This window comes from Polypterus senegalus, chromosome 6, assembly GCF_016835505.1.
Source record: "Polypterus senegalus isolate Bchr_013 chromosome 6, ASM1683550v1, whole genome shotgun sequence".
NCBI lineage: Eukaryota > Metazoa > Chordata > Cladistia > Polypteriformes > Polypteridae > Polypterus > Polypterus senegalus.
Window position 1 is genome coordinate 68,502,720 of NC_053159.1, and position 27,765 is coordinate 68,530,484.

The following is a 27,765-nucleotide window of genomic DNA, read 5'->3' on the forward strand; positions in this document are numbered from 1 at the left end:
CTTGATTTCCCAACACCCACTTTGTTTTGGCTACCAGTGTGTTCTGTAGAAAAAGTACTAGCCACGGTGTAATCTGCCATAGAATGCACTAATACATACAGGTATACAGTACCTGATTCCAGACAAAGCATTTAGATAGCTGCCCGTCAACTTGGCTCAGTGCCATTGGGCTGTGAAAGGAAATCAGGTACCCCAGAGGAATTTAATGTGAATATGGGAAGAAAATTGCAATTATTATATGTTGAATTCACCATGGGCCAAAAGTGAGAGATGCCAACACAGTTTACTAAACCAGGGTGGTTTACATTTTTTTAATGTTAAAAGGTATGATGTAATTTTAATATTTTTCTTTTAAAATGTTACAATAATGTTTTGTAACTCATAGAACAAAGTACAGAGAACAATTAGAAAATTATTCTGAAGTTTATCAGCAGTTCCAGGGTGCACATTGTCAAGGTCCTCAATGGCAGCAGCTTTTAGAGAAAAAATCGGCGCAGCATCAGGTGGAACAGAGAATCAAGGCTTATGAAGATGAGATAGAAATGCGAAAGAAAATGATGCAGGCTCTAAGAGGTATTCCATATAAATAAATATTTAAATATTCTTTTCTGATTTGTAGTAAAATAAATGCATCTCCAATATCTGCTGATAAAGAAAGAAGATATTATGTTTTACCCATGAGATGAAAGTTGTATAATTTTTTTTTTGTTCTTTATTTCACCTTATACAATTTCTTGTATTAGGAATTTGTTAGTTTTCGCATACCCCTTGGGGTCAGAGCACAGGGTCAGCCATTGTGCGGTGCCCCTGGAGCAATTACAGGTTAAGGGCCTTGCTCAAGGGTCCAGCAGAGTAGAATCCTTTTTGGCAGTGACGGGGATTCAAACCAGCAAACTTCTGGATACCAGCACAGATCCTTAGCCTCAGAGCCACCACTCCGTCCCAAACTGTTTATTAAATTTACCCAGGCACAGCAAAGAAAAAAATCATGTATCCAGCTACCTGGAATTCTTTGTACTTGTCTTTCCAAAAAAGTCTATAAATGTGTAGGTTGAGGAAAATTTGCTTGGAAACACAAGGTCACACATACAGTACTAACTGACGATGTCACTTTGGATTTTGAATGCCCTCATATGCCAATGCTGAATGTATAGTGTGACTAGCTATAAAACAGAATCAAGTGCATGCAACAAGCAGAACACAAAACCTAACAAAGTATCAGTATTAAAACAGTAAATCAAATGCATCAATTTCCTCCATTATATTCTGTCATATTTAGCCCTCTACAAAGCAAAAGCAAAGCAGTTTTGTAATTAGTCGCACACTACTTCCACTGTTGGATCTTGTAAAGGAGACAATCAAAACAAATTCAGGTTTTTATTCTTGTGCCAGCTTTTATAAAATATTTTTGGTTTCTAATAACAACTAATAAGCTGCACACAACCATTTTATATAAACCCATTTTCTTTTATGTGGAAAAACAAAATATGGAAATGCACTGTTATTCAATAATTTTTTCTTTAAACTTCATATTATTGCAAAATTTAGGCATAACATTTCCTAATACGTTAAGTCTTAATGGATCTATAAACATTCATGGTAAAAGGTACAACTTTATTAGAGTTTAGATTGCAATTTGTAATTGCATGGGAAACTGTCAGGTCAGTTAGTTTAATTTTTTCTCACATAGTGCACTTCAACTTATGAGTCTTGCATGCTATACAATAAATAACAGTATACTGTTTTAAAAAAATGTAAAACACAAAACACGTTTAAACACAGAGACACGCCGTCATATATTTGGGGAAAAACACCCGTAGAGGGTGGTTTTTAGGTACAAATTGGCCAGTCGCTTTCTGAAAAGGCTTCTGTATGCAAATTATAACAATTTCAGTTTTTTAGTAGACAATATGAAAATATGTATCTCATGTAATATGTTCAAGTCACAGTAGACCAGATTCCACCATGGACATCAAAATGAGAAACAAAATGGAAAAGAATTTAGTATTTACACCTAAACAGTCACTCAGTATCTACAGGATAGCCTGACCTTGCCAGTTTGCAATTAGTGCTTCTTTTATACAAGTTAAAACTACTGTTTCTGTCTACTAGCCCTGACACTGGGGCAGTCTCTCATGACATTATTTGGATTGTTCATGTAAAGTCTGTCCCCCTGCATATTCCAGGGTGTTATTGTCATGGCACCACTCTCCCCTGGGTACCTTATTATAAGTAAGTAATAAATATTCCTGGTAAATCATACACATGATGAACACTGTATGGCCAAAATGTTGGCTTTAACCTTTCTTCTTTAATGTATAATATTAAAACAAAAGACAAGGTCTTGGTATTATCTTTTCTTCCACACTCCCCATTCAGTATTACAAAGCACTGTCCACAATTTTTAATATTCCTGATTGTGGTGTTCCTGATCATTTTACTGAACTGAAAATCAGAAAGTTGTTGTGTCTATTACAATCTCTTTCCTTCTGTGTAACCTTGAACTGTTAAAATCAGTAATAAATAATACATGGAAACAAATGTACCAAGTTTTTATAGCTGCAGAGTGACATGAAGTATTTGCAGTAAGAATGTGCTCAATAACAAAGTTTGGCAGTTTTATATAAAGGCAAACTGTTTAAATGGTTTAATAACTGATATGTTGGACCATTTTCAACCAATTGTATTAATAATCTCCAGCAGTGACCAGCTCCAGGAGGTAATTAAATTTAAAGGCCTCAAAATCAGACTAAGAATTGGTCTGATCACAGAGCATTGGTTTGAACTAGCTGGATTCCAGCTGCCATACAACAAACACCTACACAATTTGTTTTTTGCCATTGTTGGGAATAGCTGATCAAACCAAAAAAATCATATGTATCAAAGTATACAATCCAAGCCAGGATCATCTTGCCTCTAAAGAATATCTTAATAATATTAAAGGATACATTTGGTATTTTTAAAACAAGCATTTTATGTTAACAATAAATTTCAAAATATTGGTTCATTAAAGAAGGCAGCTGTCTAGGGCAAATCACATGACAATCATGAAAAACAAAGTTAACTTAAATGGAAAAAAAAAACCATTCTTTATCTTGGGATTAAAATAAACCAGGACAACTGGACTTGTATGGTCTCTGGAGGAGTTGGTGATGTCAGTGCACTTTTGATGGTTGCACTAGGAGTGCAAGTTCAAAGATAAACATGCTGTTACTTTCTTATGGACACTTCACTGAAGTATTTTCATCAACCATTTGTGCTTGAAAAGAATGTTTTTCACCCCAAATGATGCTAAAGATGATTAGTAGGTAATCAGCTAACGTGGGTAGACCCATAAAATGGCAGTTAAACCAGTGATGATGATAATTATAATATTATAGATGTACAGTCAGCAGCTCCAGATATTTGGTGGAAGTTGACAGTATATTGTAAGTTGACTCTTGATATACGGTAACTCCTTATTTAAATGTCACTAACAATAATAATTTAGAAAACGGTTGACAGTAGCATTATACAATTCTGTAGGTAGAATACACTCTTTTGTCCTTGAAACAGATTAGTTGGAAACATAGTATAATGTCAAAAAAACATGCTAAAACATGAATACAGTAATGTTGCATTCTCAATAAAGATGTAGAAGCTGCATTTTTTTAACCACAGTAAAATATTTTAGGAGTAGCTGTAGGCTCACAGTCCGTGATTGCTAGATGTAATTAGTTTTCATTAGCAAATATTAGGAGTAATAATTGAATTGAACAATCTACAAAAAAATCCTCAATCTGTATTTTGCAATAAAATGTTTTTGGAGTACCTTTAGTTCTTAAGCAGTGTAAAATGAAGTAACCTGGATACAGTGGATGCCTTTAACTGTCTAAAGGCAGCACTTTGATGTGATGATGGCAGTTAACTTAAATTGAACAAGAAAATGTAGTGTATTCAATTAGTTTTCCCTTTATGTCAGCTTTATTCAGAATTTTCAACATCCAAAATATATTTAAGAAATTGTATTTTAAGTGTAATTTTTACATTGGCAAGAGAGTTCTGTGATATTCACTTATATACAGTATTTCTAACATAATACTTTTATTTCCCCCAGATTACACACCTTTACCAGTTCTCAGTCAATATGTATTGAAACTGTATCCTTTCCATTTTAAAAGTCCATGCTAATTTTTTTGTTAAAGTTTTTATGTAAAATTATTTATTATATAAATCTTATATTTATTATATCAGAACTTTAACAGCAGATCCCTTATGTAAGAATTTACTTACGGTATTGTATCCTACATGTATAGAAAATGGGTTTGAGATAAAAACACTTAATTACAAAGTATTTTAAAAAGTTGAAATAAATAATAATACACAGTATTTTAAAAGGCTACCTGAAAAACCTTAGAAGATTGATACTGCAAATCTAATGACTCCATATGTGTATGTCAAGAGAGAAAACTCCTTCTTTAGTTATTTGGTCTAGATACATTTTTTTCATACTTCATCTGTAAGATACTGAGTGGTTTAGAAAGCATTTTAGTCCAAAGGAGAAAAAAAAGACTTTTTTCAGATAACAAATCCTTATAACTATCATTAGAGGCTAATGTGTACATTTCTGTCTGTCTGTCTGTCTGTATACGTTAGTTTTAGAATAGCTACTGTATGTTGTACTAATTAAGTACACATGAATGAAAGAAAAAAGTCAAGTTTCTAAGGAATGTATTAGTAGTAATTATTTCTTATGCGACTAGGATGTTATGAGGATTCCTAAAAGTAAAATCAAAATGTATTTAAAATTTGTACTTGTTTGGAGCCACCACCATTAATGTGGTGTATTGTTAAATCTTTAGTTGAGTGATTTCCTGTGGTATCCATAAAGTTTCATTTACATGGAAGTACATATCGATTTCCTTTCTCCACTCTCTCTCTCTTATTCTTTCTGCATTTTTCTCTGTTCCACTCACTTATTGATTGCCTTTTGTATTCTGATGCTTACCTGTATACCAACTCTTTATTGGAATCAAGCAGCATCTTTCCATTTAAATGAGTCTTTCAGCAGTTATATGATACAAAATTTGGTACAACTATTATACGATGTTACCTAGTGCATTAGTTAGCTTTTAATTTTTCTGCTGTAACTCTTATGTAATATATGTAGTGAACATTTCCACAAAATAACATTTTGCTACTTCTTTAGTACCCCTTTAACAAGTGTTAAAAGGGTAAGCACTGCTTTTCTTGCTGGCGTATAAATAAACCTGTTTTCTTTATACTGCTGTTGACTGTAAATGTAACATTTTAAAGATCACGCAGTGTTTCCTTTATTGTTGATCCCAAACATAAGAAATCTGAAAAGGTGAGCAGTTTCTTGCAGCTCTGTGACAAGTATTTGTATTGATGGAAAAATGCTAGTATTTATGCTTATTATACATTTCCCTTGTTCTAGAACAATTTCAATATTATATGTTTAATGACTTTACCTATAAGCTTTAAAGTTGTTTTATTTCATCTCAACAGCTATTTCTTAGACCTTAGTGGAATTCTTTGTATTCATTTGCTTCCATACTGTTTTTGGCCTTGACATAAGTTATGAAAATTAGGTTAGTGACAAATACGCACTTTCAGTTGCACAGTATTTGGTAGAATATTAACAAAAGTACCAGAGATATGCATATATACTCATTTTCATCATTGTCTACGCATGCTCATAACTTTTTTTATTACAACCTTAATGATCCTAATATTATCTCCTTGTGTGTTTCTTCTTTTCAAAGTCCTTTTCCATCCTGCTTTGATGCCTACATAGATCCATGTGACAGGAAATCCTAGGGATTCTTCTGTTTTATTTGTTTCTTTCAGTTCTGACTACTGTTTGTACTAATGCTCGAGCTTCAGTTTGCCTCTTACTTTGTGAATGGTGTCTTAATGCCTCAGAATACATCTTTACCCTAACTGTAAAACTTATAAAAGCAAACTCATACACTACTTCACAGAAGCAATCACACTTTTAAAACAAGATGTGGATAGAATTGGGAATGTGAATTACATATTATAGTGGCATACTCTCCTACATATACCTCTTCTGTCATATATATTAGGGTTTTTGTATATCATTTTTTGGAAAAGTGATTAAATATTCTATTGTATGAAAATAATTCTTAGACTGGTTACATTTTATAAAATAACAAGAATTTCCAAATATTCCTTAATTGTACCTATCATCTGTTAAAAGTAGTTAATTGTAAAATATGACTTTCAGTTGTAAATATTTTTCATTCTACAGTATATAGCAAAATATGAATGTTGTCCTTTTTATCTTAACACACCTTTCAGTGTTTCCCTAAGACAGAGTACTATACAACTTCGAAGAAAGACTGAATTAGCACGGCAAGAAATGCTAACGGTAAATTCTTTATCCAATTTAGAATAACATGCTTTGCGTGACTTTATTGGCGCAGTGCTGTAGGTTGTAACAAAATAACAATAAAAAAAATAGAAAGGCATGTGTTATATAGCATGTAGGATTTTCAACTCAAGGTAGTTAAATTCTGAGTCATTGTGTCCTGTGTGGGGTGGAGGTATGTGTATTTTGTTACAATATACAATCAGTATGATTGCAGCATCAATTTATTGTAATAGTGTTAGAATAAAAATTTTTAAAATGATCTTGATAAATGTTTATGCACCTAATTGATCGATAAGGAATTTATACAAAATTTATTTGCATCCATTCCCTATCTGAACACTCATAAAGTTATAATGGCTGGGGACTTTAATTGTGTTCTAAATCCAGTTTTAGATAGACTTCTCCACAGGGGAACGCATCTAACACCGCAAAGATAATTACAAAGTTTATAACTGATCACAACTTATCAGACCCCTGGAGGTTTTTAAACCCAAATTCAAGAACATATTCTTTCTACTCACCAGTACATCATTGCTACTCAAGGATTGATTACTTCTTTATAGACAATAACTTCTTGCCTATGATTAAATCTTGCGAATACGATGCTATTGTTATTTCTGACCATGCACCTATGATCTTGGAGCTAAAATTACTAAGCCCCATACACTCACCCCGCAGATGGCGTCTCAACCCGCTTCTATTAGCAGACGAGAATTGTATGAATTTATATCCAAACAAATCAAATTCTTTCTAGAGACAAATACATCCTCCGAGATCTCTGCAGGAATACTCTGGGAAACTCTTAAGGCCTTCTTAAGAGGACAGATTATCTCATATCTTTCCCACAGAAATAAAAATGAAGCCAAGAAAATAGCAGAGAAAAAGCGAAATTACTAGAATAGATGAAGAACATGCCAGACTACCAAACGAGACTCTACATAGGAAAAGGCAGGCTCTACATTCAGAATTAAACCTCTTGACAACTAAAGAAACTGAACAACTAATTTACAAATCCAGACATCATTATTATGAACATGGAGAGAAAGCTAATAAGCTTTTAGCTCAACAAATTCACAAGCAAGAAGTGCAACGCAATCTCGTAATCACCAACCTAACGGAGATAAAATCATCGAACACAAAAATATAATGCACACTTTCAGAGACTACTATAAATTCCTATATACTACTGAGTTTAAAGAAGACAATACACAATCTAATGCATTTCTGGATACATTACAGATACCACAAATAGACGCTTTTAGTGTGGAGGAACTTGATAAACCTCTGGCATTATCAGAATTACTAGATGCTATAAAGTCACTCCAAGGGGGAAAGCAGCAGGCCCTGATGGCTACCCTGCAGAATTTTACAAGAAATTCTCCGCTCAGCTAGCTCCCTCCTATTAGCAACATTTACAGAAGCCAGAGATAACCAATCTCTTCCACAAACCTTTCGCCAAGCACTAATCACCGTTTTCCCAAAACAAAATAAAGACTTATTACAATGTGCATCATACAGACCAATTTCACTACTGAATAACGACGTTAAAATACTCTCTAAAATCATAGCTAGAAGGATGGAGAAAGTGCTCCCTCGTAATATCACAAGACCAAACTGGATTTATTAGGGGCCGACACTTATCTTCAAATCTTCGACGCCTGTTTAATGTAATATACTCACCAACTAAATCAAACACCCCAGAAATATTATTATCATTGGATGCAGAAAAGCATTCGACATGATTGAATGGAAATACCTTTTACTACATTGGAGAAGTTTGGGTTTGGCCCAACATTTGTGCATGGATTAAATTACTGTATACTAACCCAGAAGCTTCAGTTTGCATCAACAACATTTGCTCAGACTACTTTAAACTAGAACGTGGCACTAGACAAGGATGCCCTTGTCACCGCTGCTGTTTGCAATTGCCATTGAACCACTGGCAATACATTGTCGAAATACTGATCAGATAAAGGGGATTAGCAGAGAAGGACTGGAACAGAAAATCTCATTATATGCAGATGATATGGTACTGTATATATCGGACCCAGAAAATTCTGTGCCTGCAGTCTTAGCAGCACTCACAGAATTTCAAAAGATCTCTGGTCTCAGAATTAATCTGAATAAAAGTGTACTCTTTCCAGTGAATCCTCAAGCATATAATATTAGATTAGATACCCTACCTTTTATCATTGCAGAACAGTTTAAATACCTAGGGTAAACATCACAAGTAAACATAAAGCTCTTTATCAACAAAATTTCGCGCCTGCATGGAAAAAATTAAACAAGACTTGCATAGATGGTCAACCCTTCATCTCACACTAGCTGGAAGAATTAACACTGTTAAGATGAATATTCTTCCTAAGCTCCTTTTTATTTCAAAACATCCAATATACATTAATAAATCATTTTTAAGCAATTAGATTCAACAATAACCTCATTTATTTGGAATTCAAAACATCCACGCATCAAAAGAGCGACCCTACAAAGACAAAAGGCAGAAGGCGCATGGCTCTACCTAACTTCCAGTTTTATTACTGGGCAGCAAATATACAGGCGATAAGAACCTGGACACAAATAGAAGAACATACACAGGCTTGGACCGCAATAGAAGTAAAATCCTGCAGTACTTCTTTGTATTCCTTGCTCTGTGCTCCAATAAACACACGTTATCGGCAATATACTAATAACCCAATTGTGCTCCACTCACTTAGAATCTGGAACCAATGTAGAAAGCATTTTAAGACGGAGAAGCTTCTATCTGTGGCACCTCTGCAAGAGAACCACCTCTTTCAACCTTCACAAACATATGCAGTTTTAATATCTGGAAAAATTTGGAATTAACTTGCTTAGAGATCTTTATATAGACAACGTCTTTGCATCCTATGAACAATTACATTCCAAATTTAACATTCCAGCTACATTTCTTTCACTATCTTCAAATCAGGAACTTTGTTAAACAGAACCTTCCAGATTTTCCTCATCTTGCACCCTCATCCATGCTGGAAAAAATATTGCTCAATCTCAAGGACTTAGACTCCATCTCTACAATATATAAAATCATTTTACAATCCCTCCTTTCAAAGATCCAAGAGGACACTGGGAAAAGATCTCTCAATTAATATATCAGAAAAGGAGTGGAAAGTAGCAATGCAGAGAATTCACTCGAGCTCCATATGCAAAGCATACAATTATACAACTCAAAATTATATATCGAGCACATCTGTCTCGACTAAAACTCTCCAAAATGTTTCCAGGGCATGATCCAACCTGCGAACGCTGCAAACCAAGTCCAGCCTCACTGGGTCACATGTTCTGGGCCTGCACCAAATTAACATTATTCTGGACAAAAATTTTAATTACCTTCAGACAGCCTTGGACTCACAATCCCTCCTAACCCATTAACAGCTGTGTTTGGGGTTCTTCCAGAGGGTTTAAAGTGGAAAAAGACAAACATATTGTGATTGCATTCACTACACTTTTGGCATGCAGACTTATTCTGATAAACTGGAAGAACCCAAAATCTCTTCTTTTAAGTCAGTGGGAAACTGATGTGTTATACTATTTGAAATTGGAAAAATCAAATACTCAGTTAGAGGATCTACAGACTTTTTCAAAACATGGCAGGATCTAATCAGTAATATTTTAAAATAAGTTCATAAAGCACAGAGAATTTATTAATTTAGGTATGTTTACAAGCCTTAAATTTCACGCCGTTTGGCTTGCTCTCTCTCTCAGGGGTGGGGATCGATCTGTTTTAACTTAATTTTTATTTTTGTAAAAACTTGATTGATTTGTATGGATTGTATTAAAATTAATAAAAAGGAACAAAAAAAAAAGAATAAAAATTTTCTTAGACAATAAAAGAATTCAAACTCATATTTGCAACAAATATTAAGAAATTTTAACTGTAAGTCATGTTACACAGTAAATAAAAAATTAAGCTAGTCATAAAATATAGTAAAAAACAAAGACTAACAGTAGTTAACTGTAGAAAACACATTCAAGCCACAATAGTTTTCTTCAATAAGCATCAGTTAAAAATAGTTCCCATTTTTATGGAAGGAAAAAGTGTGGAGGCTTATGCACAGAATTTAGAAACAAAATAGATGTTCCAGCTGTAACTTCAAACAATGGAAGAAGCCTGTCCCACACCACTGCTTTGTCACACGACTAATGTGTGCCTTCAGAGTAGAACTTTGTAAGGGGAATGACTTATTTAGCTATATACCATTTGTTGCATTTTTTTTCTTTGTGAGTATAATTCCATCTACATGATGAGGCACAGAATAATTTTCACATAAATTTACAAGTTCAGCTCTAATAAATTAATTTAAGTTAGTTCAAAATATAAAACTAGGTCTGTGGAATATAATGATCCTGTAATGGTTTAAATGAATTATTATGTGTAGTATTAAAAATTACATATTACAAATATTTTGTTTTTATCCTTTAATACCACCATCAATGTAAGCAAATACAACTAAACTATTCATATTGTTTGTATTTGTAGCTATTGGTTTATAATAATGGGGTTAAATAAAATATTTACTGAATAAGGCAATCTTATGATATAATGGAAAATAATTATATGAACAGATGATTTATAGTATAAATATTTTCTCTACTTTTTTCCAATTAATAGATGTGTCTTAGTATTAAGATTGTAGTGTCTTTTAATACTTCAGTTAAGTGGTACAGAAAATTGGTACAGCAATCTGTACTTGATGGAGATATGTATGGCAAACAGTCATAATTATTAGTTAGAATTTTTAAATTGTTTCATTTAAACTAATAGAATATGTTTAAGGATAAAGAAAACAAAACTGAACAGACAGACAAAGAAATTACAGGATTTGAATCCTGTGAAAACAAGGAACTACAAAGTAATGAGAGGTAAGTCTGCTTGTTTAGTTCCTGCCTCCATCACCATATGTAACTGTGACCAAGACATCTAACTTGCTGTTTAAAAAGAGTGTATGTCTGTATATATGTGCAGTATGTGAAAAATATGCATTGATAGTAAATATAAACAAGAATTTTCAAAAATCATAGATGTATAGTAATTACAGTATATGAAAAATAAGTACTATGAGTAGGATTTTAATTAATTCTAATAATTAATAATAAATTCATTTAATTAATTTAATTTTTGCTTAGGTTTAATACACAATTTTGTTAATATGTTGTTTTTTTTCCTGTGAGGTCAGTCAGTTTTGTAAATTGTTTTGTTCAGCTAGTCATTGTTTGGAGAGGTGCAATCCATTTGCTTATTTTTCCTATTTTTTAAAACTGACTACCATAGTTCACCAATTTTGATACCTTTTTGCATCCTGTTTCATTTAATTTGCAAAATAAGAGCACTACATTTTTAAGCTACATTTTTTTAAGTTTTTGTTGAAAGTAAACATTGGTAATTTCCTTAGATCAGAACTGCTGCATGTCTAAAAAAATATTTGCCTATATTTTGCCAGGCACAATGATTAGCAGTTCTACTTTATAGCACTGTTTAAATTTCTGACCTAGTTACTCACTGTGCGCAGTTTTTAGATTGAACATGAACGTCCTATAGATACTCCAGTGTGTTACTGAATCACAAATGTATGTCATTTAGTCAGAATGCAGACTTTAAATTTGCCAGTGCGCGGGAGTTTGGTTTGGTTTTGCTTTACTGTGGAGTCCAGTTAAATGCTACATGGATAAACTCTGGCTTACTATGTGCAGCCTGCTTATTTATGTATTTTTCAGACTGCCTTCTGGTAACTTACCCAATGAAAAGGATAGATACACTATTAATTTTGATACATCAGCAGAAGGGGGTAAGCAGATGTTATACAATTTTCTGGTCATCACAGTTTTTTAAGATGAATATGGAGTCAATTGTCAAAAAAAGCCAGTGAGAACAGCATTTACACATACTGTATTGCTTACATTTCTGGAGCACGTAAACATTACTTATTAAGACCTGTTCTTTCACTCTATGCAAAGTTAAGGAGCTTCTCTATGAAAATAACGAAGAAAACACATGCAAGCTACTTTGGTTTATATGCAAAATACCTAAATTGAGTATTATTTAAATTTATCAATTTTTAAGTGAGTTGCAAAGTTTTGCAGTTCTTTATTTGTACAGTGCATAATTACTGTTTAAGATCTGGTTTTCTTTTAGACTAGCAAACAAATCTTAATTTTCATACACTGGTCAACAATACATACACTCTGCACTACAAATAATAATCATAAAGTCAATTTCTTTGTGCTCAACATCATGCCTAATTTTCATGTAGTGTCCTTTTTTGTACAGTTATGTACAAAATTTTATTACGTACTTATGTTTCCAATTTTAAGTCACCTTCTCTTGGTATACATCTTTAGAAGTTATATTTTGTGTCTTTATGTTCTTTAGTGCAGCATGATTTACTGTTATTTAAACTGTAATCCCTGAAAGAAGAAGGGAAAAAAACTGTTTCTCTTCTGATTATGGGTTTGTCCAATATTTTGTAGATTTTGTAGATCAACCTGAAGAAACTCACCAAGATGCAGAGGATGTGCAAAAGGTAGTATTTATTTTTGAAGTAATATGTAGTCTATAATTAATAGCGTACAACCGTGCTTTGAAAAATATTCAACCCTCTTTTTTCTGTTTTAAGTTTTGAATTTAGAATTGTAATGAATAGGATCTTTAGGTAACATTATTTCCTACTCCATAACAGAAAGAAAAGAATAAATCTTCTCTAAAATTGTTAAAAATAGTAGTTGGGACATTGGATCTCCTTGTCTGTTGCTGATTGTTGCTGTGATAAATTCACTTACTCCTTTCTTGCTCTTTACAATCATTTCTTACCTTTCGTACAAGCTTGTTGTCACTGATCAGTTTCTCTGGAGTGCCTATACAGTACTTGCCACTGAGTACCACAATCCTTTGAAATGCCCTCATGAAATCAACAAAGCAGTTTTTTGACTTGCTTAGCATTTCTTCAAGAATGAATCGAACTATTTAGAAGTGTTGTATAGTATTTTGTCTTGCCTGAAGACTCCTTGTTCTTCAACCAAGTTATTTTGCACTTGCAAGATGTTCAAAATCATTTTCATAGGTTTAGGATTAAAGCTGTTTTTCAATCATTTGAACAGTTCATCAAGGCTCCTTTCTTTGGTAGTGCCATCAGGATGGATTTATATTAGTCCGTTTGGCCATTAGGGTGTTTCACAGATTTTAGTATAGATTGTCACACACGCGTGTTTAGGAGACAACTAAAGGGCTTGAGTAGATGTAATTCCACACCGGACCAGGGGGTGACGAGGTGCACTAATTCTACCTCTCGATCTTTTGCAGACCATTCTAGGGAAATCCCGCACGGCTCTGAGGCAGCCAATGATGTCACTTTCGGTTCTGGTCCGGATGACATCACTTCCTCCACTGGCCTTTAAAGCTGCCATCTTGTGTATAGAGAGTTAGTTCTGTTTTGGACTCTGCTATGTGAACATGTCTGTTCTTTTGAATCGATTTTGCAGCCGGGAACAATTATACTGGTGGCTGTCCCAAACCTTCTCAGCGTCTTATGGTCATTTTTTTGTGACAAGATCTTCTATACTACTTCTACTATCCAGGGTCCTCCTACCCTAATTAGTTCCACCGGTATCTTGTTGATTCCACAGCTTTTGTTGATTTTAAACTTGCTCCCAACTCTGTCTACTTCTAACATCTGTACTGTATGTCATCTTCACTGCTTACTTCCTTCAGCCTTTTATCTCTTTGGTGTGATCTGCCCATCCTTGAGATATCTGATCATTATCTGTAAGGTTTTGTCTTTGATGTCAATCATGACTGGCTTGAATTCTCCCTTCAGGTTCCTAATCATCCTAAGTACATCTCATGTTTCACAAACTTCAGTAGTCTTATCTGTTGCATGACACTGATGTTCAATCCTCCTCCTATTGTCTGACCTTGCATTCTTCTTGACAGCATTGCACAGGTCTTCTACTCTTTCTTTAATTGGTTCATTTTCAATCCATGTCTTAACATCTCTACTTTTATCTACCAACTTGAGTGTTTCACTACTTAACCATTATTTTCATGATTTTCTTGTTTCTACTAGTCCTACTGCCACTTGCCACAGCACTTCTGATATTTTGTTTATCCTTTCCTCCAGAATTATATTTTCCTTATTTTCTTTAATTTCCAGGCTCTCTTCAACATGTTTTGTCACTTCTTCTTTTTTTCTATTGCAGTTTGATGCTATCACAAATCACTGCTCCCCCTCCATGCTTTGCTACTTCATTTCTCTTTAGCTGCAGCTTGCTGTTGCATAGCACTAGTTGATGATCAAATGCAATGTCTACCTGGAAAGCTTTTGTTATTGTGTTACCTCCTTATTGAACTTCTTTTCAGTAAGGATTACCTGATGACTTTCATGTCCATTTGTGCTTTCCTGTACATTTAAACTTGGTGTTCACCACATATAAAACATTTTTTATTCAAAGAGCTATTAACCCATTTAATTTCTTTCAAAGATTCAAACTTTTCCCCATTGCATATTCATATCCAGTGCTCTCTTTTCTAGTCTTTGGAATTAACTTTTCATCAGTATCGCATTGAATTTTGATTCCGTGTTTGAACTTACATCGTGACAAAGCAACATATAACTTGCCCATGAGTAAATATCGTTTCTTTCTCTGTAATAAATAAACCGAATTTTTTGAATGTTTGTCCCTGTGATTTTTTAATTGTCATAGCAAAAGCTATTCTAATGGGAAACTGTAAACGTTTTCATACGAGTGGCATATCAAGATCTCCTTTGGTGTCTAATGTTATCCGCGGAAAATGTACTACATTACCTTTCTTGTCGCCTGTTAAAATTTTACATGTCAGAATTCAAGAGTTCAACCAATTTTGAATACAACTAATCTTGTCCTATTGGATAGCCCATCACTCATACATAAACTACGCAATAACATTACCATACATGCTCCTTTCAACAGTATTTCGGCCAGTGGAAGACCGTATGGTGTTAATGGTTGTAGATATTGTACGGGATATTGTAATTTGATGTTTTCATCTTCTGCACCATCACCACCAACTGTTTCAGCATAGTCTACTGATACGCATTTAACCAATTTGTCATGTAACCGATCAACAATTTTCACATTACTTCATTTGATCACATCGTTTCTCGGTGCTAGGATTGCCTGTGTACTCATTTCTTCTGTTGAAAAGCCTTCGGGATGAAATTCTTTAAAAAGATTTGGACATAATAAGTCTTCATTTATTGGGAAATTAAAGTGAGGAAAACGTAAAAATGTATAAGAGCAGAGGATGCAGGAACTGTGTCTGACATAAGCATTCATATGAATGAGATGTGAGTGGACTGTGGGCGTGGGCCGTTAACTGTAAATGGTTGAGAGGAGGGCGGGATTTAAAAAAATCTTTTGACAATAGTCTTGTCTTGTCTCAAGATTTTCTTTTATAATATATATGTATGTGTATGTATGTATGTGTGTGCGTGTGTGTATTGACCACCAGAGGACAAGTGGACACAGCAGCACCCCAAACCCTCAAAACAACTTACACAAGTGAAATTTTTAATTATTCATAAGTACCTTTATAGGCTCTTCTTGAACATTGCACATCACATAAGTGTTGTCTGCCACCTCCCAACTCTGACTCCCTTAGGTGAGGCAGTTGACTTCTTTTAAGTCATACCTGGAAATACTTCCTGTGTCACGTCAGATGGAAGGTTCCCAAATTATGGATGGTCCATCCTTGCAGCTCACTGAGGCGGCATCCATGAAACCCAGCAGGGCTGTCCCATGGGACTATAATGCTCAGCATGCCTTTTGAGCAGATATATGTTTGCAGCACTGTAGGATTAATGCCATCCAATGAATTAGAGGACTATGCAATGCAGAAAGGTCATCTCCCCCAGTCCTTTCATTATTGTGGCCTCCTAGCCAGGAAAGGAATTTTCTTCTGACTTTCCATGAAGACCAGCAGATTCATATTGGCACATTACACCAGCCTCTAGTTTAGTGTAGGCAACAGGGTTCATTCCTGTCGGAACAGCAGCCCATCCATGTCATCTATTTTTTGTATTTATTTTTTTGTATTTAAATATATATAATAAAGAATGTGTACCTGCTTGGTCATGCACATAGTAAATATTGTGAATTTAGTGGTAATTGCGCAGTGTAGCATTTGTTCAAAATATGTAGTAATCATTTTTTTTTTAAAGCCATGATGCTTTTGTTGATTTCTTCCCTGCATGATGATTGCTTATTCCAGGTATTCATGTAATGTTTCATTTATGAATATTAGTTTTAGACCTGTTGTAGATACCTATTTTTGCATAATTTGAACAATTACACTTTAAACTTCAAACAGAATCTTTGGTAGCAAAATACTATTAAAATGGGCAAGCTGGAAATTTTGTTAAATGTATGACTTTCCTGATGATCTATGAATATCTATAGTTGAAATTGTTATCCATAGTAATGATGAAGATATGGGTCACATTGTTGGTCTCAAGGTACAGTATGAGCTGGTAAATATGTGCCAGTGGTATTATTTTCCTGGCATCCAGCATTGCTAAAATGTAACCAAACAGTAGATAGAACTTAATTTGTCCCCATGGGGCTCTTTGGCTTTTTACAGAAGCTCTTTAAATAAATACATAAGTAGATAGATAAATATACACGCACGCTTTGGTCTGAACACACACCAGAATGACTATAAAGCAAGAAAATTAAAAAGAAAGAAAAGTTCTGACTTGGCTCTCATAGTCACAGTTAGCCATTATGCAGGTGTATTGGTATAAAGGAGCACCAGTAGAGATTCTTGACACACTTCTGTTTAATGATTTGTTGGCTGAAAGTACTCAGTGTTAGTGTGTTAGAAAGAAGATGTGCAAAATTGTACTTAATGGCACTAAGTTAATTGTCACCTTTGCTACTTCCTCCAGCAGGTCCAGAGTTCAGCCTATAACTGTGTAGAGTTGCCATATAGTGGGTTTTCATTTTTGTATAGTGTGTTAGTAACACCACTAGTAGCTCAGATACCTGGGGTCTGTGTCTTTTAAACAGGTTTGCCCAGATGTTGAGGGACTTGTGGTATTTGTAGTTTGTAATTGTAGGTACTGTACATATAAAACCAAAAGAAAAGGATGTTGTGGGATTTTTGTATTCTTCCATTTTCCACCAACTTCATCACTAGCAGCACCTAAAAACCCTTCATGAACTGGACATTCATGGTGGAAAAGGATTTTTCACATCCATCAGATTCGGGGCGATGGTGGGTTCTGTTTCTCCTAATCCTGTCTGTAGTTGCTCTTTGTGAATAGTGATGCTAAAGAAGATCATTCACCTTCTGGACTCTGATAATAGGACTGTTCACATTATCCATTTTTCCAGGAAGCAGTTTACAAAGGTAATTATTCCACGACATCTTTCCTCATTACTTACAATAAATACTTTTTTGGGATTGTGAATTTTGTCAGCTAGGGGGAGGTTTGTTTGTGGTGTTCGTTTTGTATTTTTGTTATTATCTTTCTTTATTGTGTTTGTTAATAGTTATATATTTGTTGCTTAATATAGTTAATCTGTTTGGACATGTGGTTAATATTCAGGTGTTGGAGTAGAAAATACTGTGGGGCTTAGGTGCTGGCCTGATTTCATCTGTCCCTCTTTTTACAAGCGTAGTAGATTCATCACTACACAAATCTGTTGGCAACCTTCGCGCCCTCCTTTAAGTTGAGGTTCACTACAACTGAGCTTCCCCTTTTAATTAGCCTATTGATTCGGTGGGCATCTCGAAGTGATGTTACTAGCCCAGCGCACCACAGAGCAGAAAACTTCAAAGGCCATCACAAAGTTATAGATGTGAAAGATGTCACTTTCCACATTAAAAGAACACACTTTAGTAAAGGAAAAGAGCCTCCTCTGCTCTTTCTTATATAGCTCTACTGTGTTCAGAGACCAGTCCAAACTGTCATTAATATGGACCCCCAAGTACTTGTAGGAGCTGACCACCTCTACATCCACTCCTTGAATAGTATCCGGACATAGAGGCTCTTGGTACAGTGAAAGTCAATGTACAGTTCCTCAGTTTTGTTGATTTAAGAGGTAGACAATGCTTTTTGCACCAAGAAACAAACTTCTATGCCTGACTCCTGGCCTCTGTCGCATCCCTTTTATCAATACACCCATTAAGTGCAGAATCCTTTGAGAATTTTTGAAAGTGACATGACCTGTTACATTTATACTTGGAGAAGTACAGGCTGATGAAAAATGGAGACAGGACTGTTCCTTGTGGTGCTCCAGTGTTGCTTGCGCAGTCCTTGAGTCTCACAAACTGCAGTCTGCCCAAAAGGTAGTTCATTATTCATGACACCATACGCTTACCCACCTGCATTTCTCTGGGTTTACTACTTAACAGTGATGGCTGGATGGTATTTAACACTCAAATTACCAGAGCCAACGAAAAAACTTGTAAATCCGGCCCACCTTAATTCCCTTCGCACCTCTCCGTCAGCCTCTTTTGTCTTTTAAATGTGTCGATATGCCCAAGCAGCCTAATATTTCATCCCCCCACCACCGCAGAACATGCACAGAGTTCTCCCAGTTCCTGCCTTGATTGATTATCTGGGAGTGGGCTTCCCAGAATTGTAAGGGGAAATAATTTGATGTGTGTGTTGTGTCTACAACAATCTATGTAAACACATCGTTAAAACAGAAACGTTTTTCATGTTTTAGTAATAAATTACAAAATCGTAGGCATGAACTGTATAATGTGTGAAGGCTGATGGCCAAATATCAAATAAACACTTTCACAAAAGGTGCAAGAATAATACAACAGCTTCTGTGGTGTAGCGGTTAGAATTGACGACTTATAATCCAGAGGTTGTGAGTTTAAAACCAGCTCCCCGGCCAATTTACTGTTTTGAGTAGTGAGCTGCTCTTATTGTTAATATTATACAATAAAAACATATATTTGATTTGTGTCTGTAACAGCCAGTGTAAATTTATAATGCTTGTAAAAGTTAGGGGTTTTTTTTTTCACCTTTATTATCTCAGTCATGATTACGATACAACATCCACCCCCGCCCAGATCTGACGTGGTTATTTTTTATCTGAAACTGGGAATAACTGTAGATGTGAGCAGTGTTCTGAGACAATGAAACTGGAAATTCTCTGACCTAGAGGGATACAATCTGACACACAAACGCTGGTGAATATGCCTTCTTCGAATCTCACCGTCACTTGAAGTTTTTTTATTCAGTTTTATTGAGTGTTCGTGCCCACGCTAAATTAGTATGCACCTCATGGTCCATGATGTCAAAGCTGCACTAATAAAAACCAGAGATATTTAGAATAACTCATTTTATGACCTTACAGTACATTTTGGAAAAGATGGCACGGAGGCAACATTATTCATATTATTCATATTCATTCACATGCCTTCTTGCGCTTGTAATCAGTGACCACGTTTTTTTTATCTTGCCCATCCAGTCTCCACATTTTGGTGCACGGCACTGTTTCTTTTGTACTCCAGGACATGCAGAGGAAAGAACAGTACAGAGAGGTCAGTTCCGCGCTATATGCAATCATCAGATTCAAATGTTAACAGTTCACATACACCCAAGGACCATCCTTTCTGCATTTACGACATGTGGGCAAAAAATAAAGAGACAAATATATGTGACATTTTGAAGAAATCATTTTAAGACATGAATAGTACCAATCAGAAAACATTGTCGCAATAATTCAATATTAATTAAAAATGAACAGCGTCAGATCGGGTGTGAATTTACTGTATATTGGCGCTGTTAGTTAGAGTCAGATCATAAGGGGGTCGAGGGAGAGTGTGAAAGCGACGTAAGACAATAAAACTGAAAAAAAGCTAACTTTTAGAAATACCATACATTTACAGTTGATCTGACGCTGCTCGTTTTCAAATAATATTGCATTAGCGCGACAATGTTTTTTGATTGGTACTATTCTTGTCATAAAATGATTTCTTCAAAATATCACATATATTTGTCTCTTTCTTTTTAGCCTGGTGCTGCATTGACATTGTGCACCAGAAGGCGTGAGCTTATTCAGTGCAAGCAGGAGCACGCAGGTGGCCGGGTACTTGTGCTATAACACGCTTGAGTTGGTGGTGATCAACACACATGTACTGTACAAGGCATGCACGGGGGGCACTGAGAAAAGAAGAGTGTTCTTTGCTCACCTTGCATTGGAACTTTGTTGTTGCTTTTTACAAGAAAAGGCGATTGATAAAGCAAAAGAGGATGCAACATTGACAAGCTTCTACTCCAAGACCGCCGCTTCCCCCAGCCTCTTTTGTGTAATAGTAACCACAGCACAGAGAGAAGTGTGTGCATTGAAACAGGTACACGTCGTAAATGTAGAAAGGACGGTCCTTAGGTGTGAGTGAACTGTTAATATTTGAATCCGAAGATTGCATATAGCGAGGAACCTATGTCCTTTCAGGTGTTGTAGACATAAGGCAGCCATCAAAGTTCACAGTGTCTGAAGTACAGTCTTGACAAGCCGTCACCTTGCATGCATTACAGTTCGTCTGTAAATTTAAAATCCATTTATTTGATTTTTGGTGGCTGCTATCAGTGACAACCCAGAAGTCAGATCAATTCTAATTTTAAATAAGACGAATAACTAGTAAATAAGATCAGATACAAAAAGAAAAACAGTAAGAAATGTATAGCTTCTGTAAAAAGGCTGCTGCTTGCACAGCGCCAGGAAGTAGTAGTGAATAAAAATGATAATTTCAAAAATGAGCAGACGTATTAGGAATACACATGTAGCTAACACTACTGTACAATAGTAAAAAAAAAAAAAGTCGTGACCGGTACTACCTTCATGGATCAAAGTTAATTTAATTGGTTGTACATGTTTATCAGTATTTTTTGGTAATTATTAGAATAAGATAAAAGTACTAGACTTGGCTGATGTTTGTCAAAGAATCTACACACAGATCGACTCTATGATCTAAGGCAAAAATTGAGAGTGGGTCTTCTTAAATACTGTCTTAGATAATGAATGGTCTCAGCCATGGTCAAGATATTTTTCATCAATTTGTGTGAAGCACAGAGTACTTCAGCTAAACAGTTGTACATGGCACACACCTGTTTTAGACTAAGATTATCAAAAAACACATCAAGTGCCTGCCTCGTTGAGACACATGCTTTGAGAAAGCCATACATTCAAATTATAATAGGAAAAAAATCTTTTCTTAGTTCTCAGAAACTTTTGCATTTACAGTTACTCCACATTATCTATTAGCATTAATCAGATTGAAACAAAAGTGAAACTGTCCTGAAAAATAGACTATAATAAAATATAATTGTAATGTATAGCATCACATTGCTCACTTGTTGTCTTAACTCTGTCACACACGTGCGACTAGGAGCGAGCTGAAGGGACCAAGTGAAGGTAATTACCCGCCAGGCCAGGGGGTGGAGGGGTGCTCTAAACCTTTTTCTGTTATTTCTGCTGATCAAATATGGTAAAACCTACCTGACCTGATGTCGCTTCCTGTCCCGGCACCCAGACTAACGTCACTTCCGGGTTACAAGACATAAAAGCCTCCATCTTGGTTAACTTAAACAGTTCAATGTGGAACTCGAATAAACAGCATCGCTGTAACCAAAATAATCCTTTGCAGCTAGGAACAATATACGGGTGGCTGCCCCAAACCTTTTGAAAGTGTTGAGACTCGTTCTTTTACAGTGGCGTAGTCGGCAGGATGGTCTCCAGGTGGAATAGGAAGCCGAACCAACAAAATGTCAACACATCATAGTAATGGACCACCAAAGACCTATCGGGTAGGAGAGTACCGTTCTTGTGTTGCCGAGCTGGGGTCTGACGGGGTGTGTCGGGGGGATCTGGAGTATGTTCTGACCCAGTTCTCCTTAAAAAGAACATGGGAGCGTAGGCCGAAGGGCCAGGTTCTGAAAAGAACACAGTGGAGACCTATTATGGGCTTCCAAGGATGGGGACCGACCCAAAGAAATCCACACAGAAAAATGTATGTGGAAAAGGTGGGGGTGCCATAGGTCAGCAGGTGAGGGATATCATGAACTGGGAGTATAACCCAGAGGATTCTCTCAGAGAACAGGCCATGAATCTATGGGCAAAAGTCGGGTGTTGGCTACGGCCATGCAATAAAAATGCCCGTAATATTGTAGAAAAGGTGGCCTGTGAAATCATAATAAATGGCCTACCCAATAAACTCGCCCAGCTGACCTGGGGACAATCATATAATAATATAATCAACCTCCTGGGGATCATTAACACCATGAGGGAGGAAACCTACTTGGGAGAAGCAGAACGGAATCCCTGTGAACCCAGAGGGACTTGTGCCACTAAATTAAGGTCTTTTTCTTACATTGCGGAGCATGCTTTGGAAAACTCTGTTGCATGGCAGAGGGCTTCGTGAGGTGACATAAGGGTCTGCAGAAAGACACAGAGTGAGGGGCAGAGTGCTTCTGCTAATCCTTTGGCCTTTGCTCATACGGGAGAAGCGTTAGTCAATGGCGTTAAAGTACCATCTTTATTTGACTCTGGCAGTAACGTTACTATTGTTGCTCGCCATTTGGTTTTGCCGTGACAAAAGTTAAAAATAAAGACCCGCCTAACCTGTATTCATGGGGACGTCCAATCATACGAGTCTGCCCGCTGCTACATTTGCCAAAACGGAGTGGATAAAAAATATAGTAGTGGCGGTGCACGATAATCCTCCATTCCCCTTGATACTAGGTAGAGATTGGTCTGATAAAAACTGCGGCAAAACAATCGCTACCCCTACAAAAACACTAGGTCTTGTTATGGATGCTGATTCTGCATCCTCAGCTACCTCCACGCCGTGTACACAGCCGGTAGGGGAGCAGAATGCGGCCTTACAGAATGACGTGGAAATGGCCGGACCATCGCAGAGCGATACGTCATCTCCAAGCGCTGCGCAGGCTTGGTCTGAAACCACGCCCCTTGCGGTCAAGCCTGATCCCCTCAGTCGTCTGCAATTTCAGTTTAGACAGACACCAGCATCATTTAAAAGGGAGCAATGGAATGATGACTCCCTTAAATTTGCAAAAAATGCAGTTGTCTTAGTAGATGGCCAGTGCACAACCCATCCCATGCCACAAGGTCCCCACTTTGTATTAAATAATAACCTTTTATATCGGGTGGCAGATCATGAAGGAGAGGTAAGGTCACTGCTCTTAGTTCCACTGACTTACCGGCGACAAGTCTGTGAACCATCTCATACCCACCTCCTGGGAGCCCATCTGGGTCCCGAGAAAACTTTAAAACAAATTAAGCTCCGATTTTTTTGGCCTGGGATTAATGAGGAGGTTCGACGTTTTTGCATGTCCTGCCCGGAATGTCAATTACCGCAGATTCCTAGGAAGGACTGTGCTCCTTTAATCCCTTTACCCCAATTGATGTCCCATTTGAACGTGTTGGCGTTGACCTGGTGGGACCCCTAGAACCTACAGCCACAGGACATAAATATATAATCGTCCTGGTGGATTATGCTACTCGATATCCTGAAGCTGTACCGTTACGTTTAGTCACTTCCATAAATATCGCACGGGAGTTAGTAGAAGTATTTGCGCGAGTCGGAATCACTAAAGAAATCCTGATGGATCAAGGGGGACTCCATTTACCTCGGAGACGTTCAGGGAGACAGCTAAGTTACTAAAAATAAAACATTTAAAGACCTCTGTATATCATCCTCAAACAGATGGTCTAGCCGAGAAGTTTAATCAAACTCTCAAACAGATGTTACGCAAAGTAGTCAATGAGGACTGAAGGATCTGGGTTCAGCTCCTCTCCCTCGTCCTTTTTGCATATCGGGAAGTCCCACAAGCCTCCATGGGGTTCTCACCCTTTGAATTATTGTATGGATGACAACTCCGGGGTTTATTGAATATATTAAAAGAAGGATGGGAACCTGTATTCATGGGGACGTCCAATCATACGAGTCTGCCCGCTGCTACATTTGCCAAAACGGAGTGGATAAAAAATATAGTAGTGGCGGTGCACGATAATCCTCCATTCCCCTTGATACTAGGTAGAGATTGGTCTGATAAAAACTGCGGCAAAACAATCGCTACCCCTACAAAAACACTAGGTCTTGTTATGGATGCTGATTCTGAGACGTTCAGGGAGACAGCTAAGTTACTAAAAATAAAACATTTAAAGACCTCTGTATATCATCCTCAAACAGATGGTCTAGCCGAGAAGTTTAATCAAACTCTCAAACAGATGTTACGCAAAGTAGTCAATGAGGACTGAAGGATCTGGGTTCAGCTCCTCTCCCTCGTCCTTTTTGCATATCGGGAAGTCCCACAAGCCTCCATGGGGTTCTCACCCTTTGAATTATTGTATGGATGACAACTCCGGGGTTTATTGAATATATTAAAAGAAGGATGGGAAGAGGAGGCCCTTCCCTCTGTAAATATACTTGAATATATTGCATAATTACGGGATAGATTTGCAAAAATTAGACCTATCCTACACTCTCACATGGAGAAGGCGCAAGCAGCCCAGGCTCGTTGCTACAACCGTGGCACATCACTTCGGGAGTTCCACCCGGGGGATTGTGTCATGGTATTGGTTCCTACCTCACACTCCAAATTATTGGCTCATTGGCAAGGCCCATACCAAGTTAAGGAGAGGAAGGGTCTGGTCAATTATTTAGTTATCCAACCTAATCATCGACCTAAAGAGTAGATTTATCATGTCAATTTGCTGAACCCGTGGAAGGAAAGGGATCCCGATCCTTCCTCTGGACAGCCCTGCTCGCTCTTCGCTCATAAATTGCACCTTAACTTCGGTGATAATTTGACTCGCCAAAAACAACAGGAGCTCGAAGCAGTTATCCTGTCTATCCCAGAGGTAGTGAGCGAAATTCCTGGACGAACCTCCCTGATTGCGCATGACATAGTGACGAAACCAGGGGTTATAGTCAGGGAACGCCCATATCGGATTCCTGTAGCAAAAAAGGCAGAAGTGGAGTTGGAGATCAAACGAATGCTGGATCTAGGTGTGATAGAGGAAAGTTTTAGTCCCTGGTCCAGTCCAATCTTGTTGGTCAAAAAGCCGGACGGAAGTTGGAGGTTTTGCAATGACTTCCGTCGGCTTAACCAAGTCTCCCAATTCGACGCCTATCCGATTTTTGACTACTCTTGATATGAAAAAGGGGGGTACTGGCAGGTTCCCTTAACGGACTCCGCAAAGGAAAAGACTGCGTTTAGCACTCCTAGCGGACATTGGCAGTATCGTGTACTTCCATTCGGATTACATGGGGCACCCGCTACCTTCCAACATCTGGTGGATAAAGTACTCCGACCCCATAATTCGTACAGTGCTGCCTACTTGGAGGACGTTGTCATCTATTCCAGCACATGGAAGGAACATCTACTGCAGGTTGGGGATGTATTATGGACACTAGCGAATGCCGGACTTCGTATTAATCCAAAGAAATGCTATTTTGGATTGGTCGAAGCCAAATATTTAGGTTACTTAGTGGGCCGGGGTACGGTTAAACCACAATGCTCCAAAATAGATGCCATAATGAATTGGCCCCGTCCGATAACGAAGCGGCAGGTACAAGCATTTCTCGGTTTAGCGGGTTACTATCGCCGGTTTGTACCCCGGTTTTCTGAGATAGCAACGCCCTTGACAAACCTGACAAAGAAGGGGAAGCCTAATCACGTGGTTTGGGATGATAATACTGACGCTGCATTTAGTGACCTTAAGCAGGCCCTTACGTCAGCCCCTATTTTGAAGGCACCTGACTTTACATTGCCTTTCATTCTCCAGATGGATGCTTCGGACACAGGTCTTGGTGCCATGCTAAGCCAAAATGTCGATGGAGTGGAACACCCCGTGATGTACTTGAGTCGGAAACTGTTGGACCGAGAGACCAGGTATGCAGCAGTGGAGTGGGAGGCCTTGGCAATTAAATTGGCGATTACGCAGCTGAGGTACTACCTCCTGGGTCGGGAATTCACCCTTGTGACTGACCATGCACCATTACAATGGACGGCGTTACACCGGGACTCGAATCCACGAGTCATGAGGTGGTTTTTGGACCTACAGCCTTATAAGTTTTCGGTCGTTTATCTTCGAGGTCTGCTGCAGGCCAATGCTGATGCCCTTTCCCAGTGCCATGACCTCACGAGCAGGTACGCCCAACCCGATGGGTCTGGGCTGAAGGGGGGGGGAGGCGTGTCACAGACGTGCGACTAGGAGCGAGCTGAAGGGACCAAGTGAAGGTAATTACCCGCCAGGCCAGGGGGTGGAGGGGTGCTCTAAACCTTTCTCTGTTATTTCTGCAGATCAAATACGGTAAAACCTACCTGACCTGATGTCACTTCCTGCCCCGGTGCCCAGACTGACATCACTTCCGGGTTACAAGACATAAAAGCCTCCATCTTGGCTAACTTAAACAGTTCAATGTGGAACTCGAATAAACAGCATCGCTGTAACCAAAATAATCCTTTGCAGCTAGGAACAGTATATGGGTGGCTGCCCCAAACCTTTTGAAAGTGTTGAGACTCGTTCTTTTACGCTCATTCAAATGGAAGAATTTTATTTCAACTTCCTTGACTCTGTTTTTACTTAAAATTAAGCTGCAGATGTTCTACCTGACGGTTGTGGCAAGTGCCCTCTTCTACATGGTGGTGTGCTGGGGTGGCAGCATAAAGATGAAAAATGCCTCACGCCTGGACAAACTTGTTAAGAAGGCAGGCTCTATTGTAGGATTAAAGTGCGACGGGCACTAAGCAAACTCCTGTCAATCATGAATAATCCACTGCATCCACTTAACAGTGTCATCTCCAGACAGAGGAGTAGCTTCAGTGACAGACTTTTGTCACTGTCCTGCTCCTCTGACAGACTGAGGAGATCGTTCCTCCCCCACACTATGCGACTCTTCAATTCCACCCGGGGGAGTAAATGCTAGCATTAATTTTATTTAAATTTTTTTCATTTTTATTACTATTTAATTTAATATTGTTTCTTTGTATCAGTATACTGCTGCTGGATTATGTGAATTTCCCCTTGGGATTAATAAAGTATCTATCTATCTATTTTCTTTTTTGAGGAAAGGTTCAAAGGTTCTTTAGAATCTGGCAAGAACTCATTTAATGCTATGTTAACATAACAAGCTGGGTTTCTTTTAAGCCTTTTGATGTTTCAGCATATATGAAAAACTACTGAATATAGAATTTTGAATATTAAAGTAGGTGTCCAAATTGGACTGCAGTCTCAAATTGGGATTGATTTCATTTGATGCGAAATTTAAATACTGTATATGGGAAGTTGTACTGAATTCCTGTGTCTAATTC

General features: G+C 37.3%; 1 protein-coding gene across 4 annotated transcripts in view; it reads left to right on the forward strand.

The window, feature by feature from the left end:
- Window positions 1-27,765, forward strand: part of LOC120531139 (kinesin-related protein 4-like) — a 136,049-nt gene that overhangs the window by 52,691 nt on the left and 55,593 nt on the right. For all 4 annotated transcript variants that reach the window (XM_039756270.1, XM_039756273.1, XM_039756271.1 and 1 more), the window contains exons 5-10: window positions 386-573; window positions 4,097-4,139; window positions 6,325-6,394; window positions 11,196-11,293; window positions 12,146-12,216; window positions 12,899-12,951. In XM_039756270.1, the coding sequence (XP_039612204.1) occupies window positions 386-573; window positions 4,097-4,139; window positions 6,325-6,394; window positions 11,196-11,293; window positions 12,146-12,216; window positions 12,899-12,951 (523 nt within the window). The remainder of the gene's footprint in view (window positions 1-385; window positions 574-4,096; window positions 4,140-6,324; window positions 6,395-11,195; window positions 11,294-12,145; window positions 12,217-12,898; window positions 12,952-27,765) is intronic.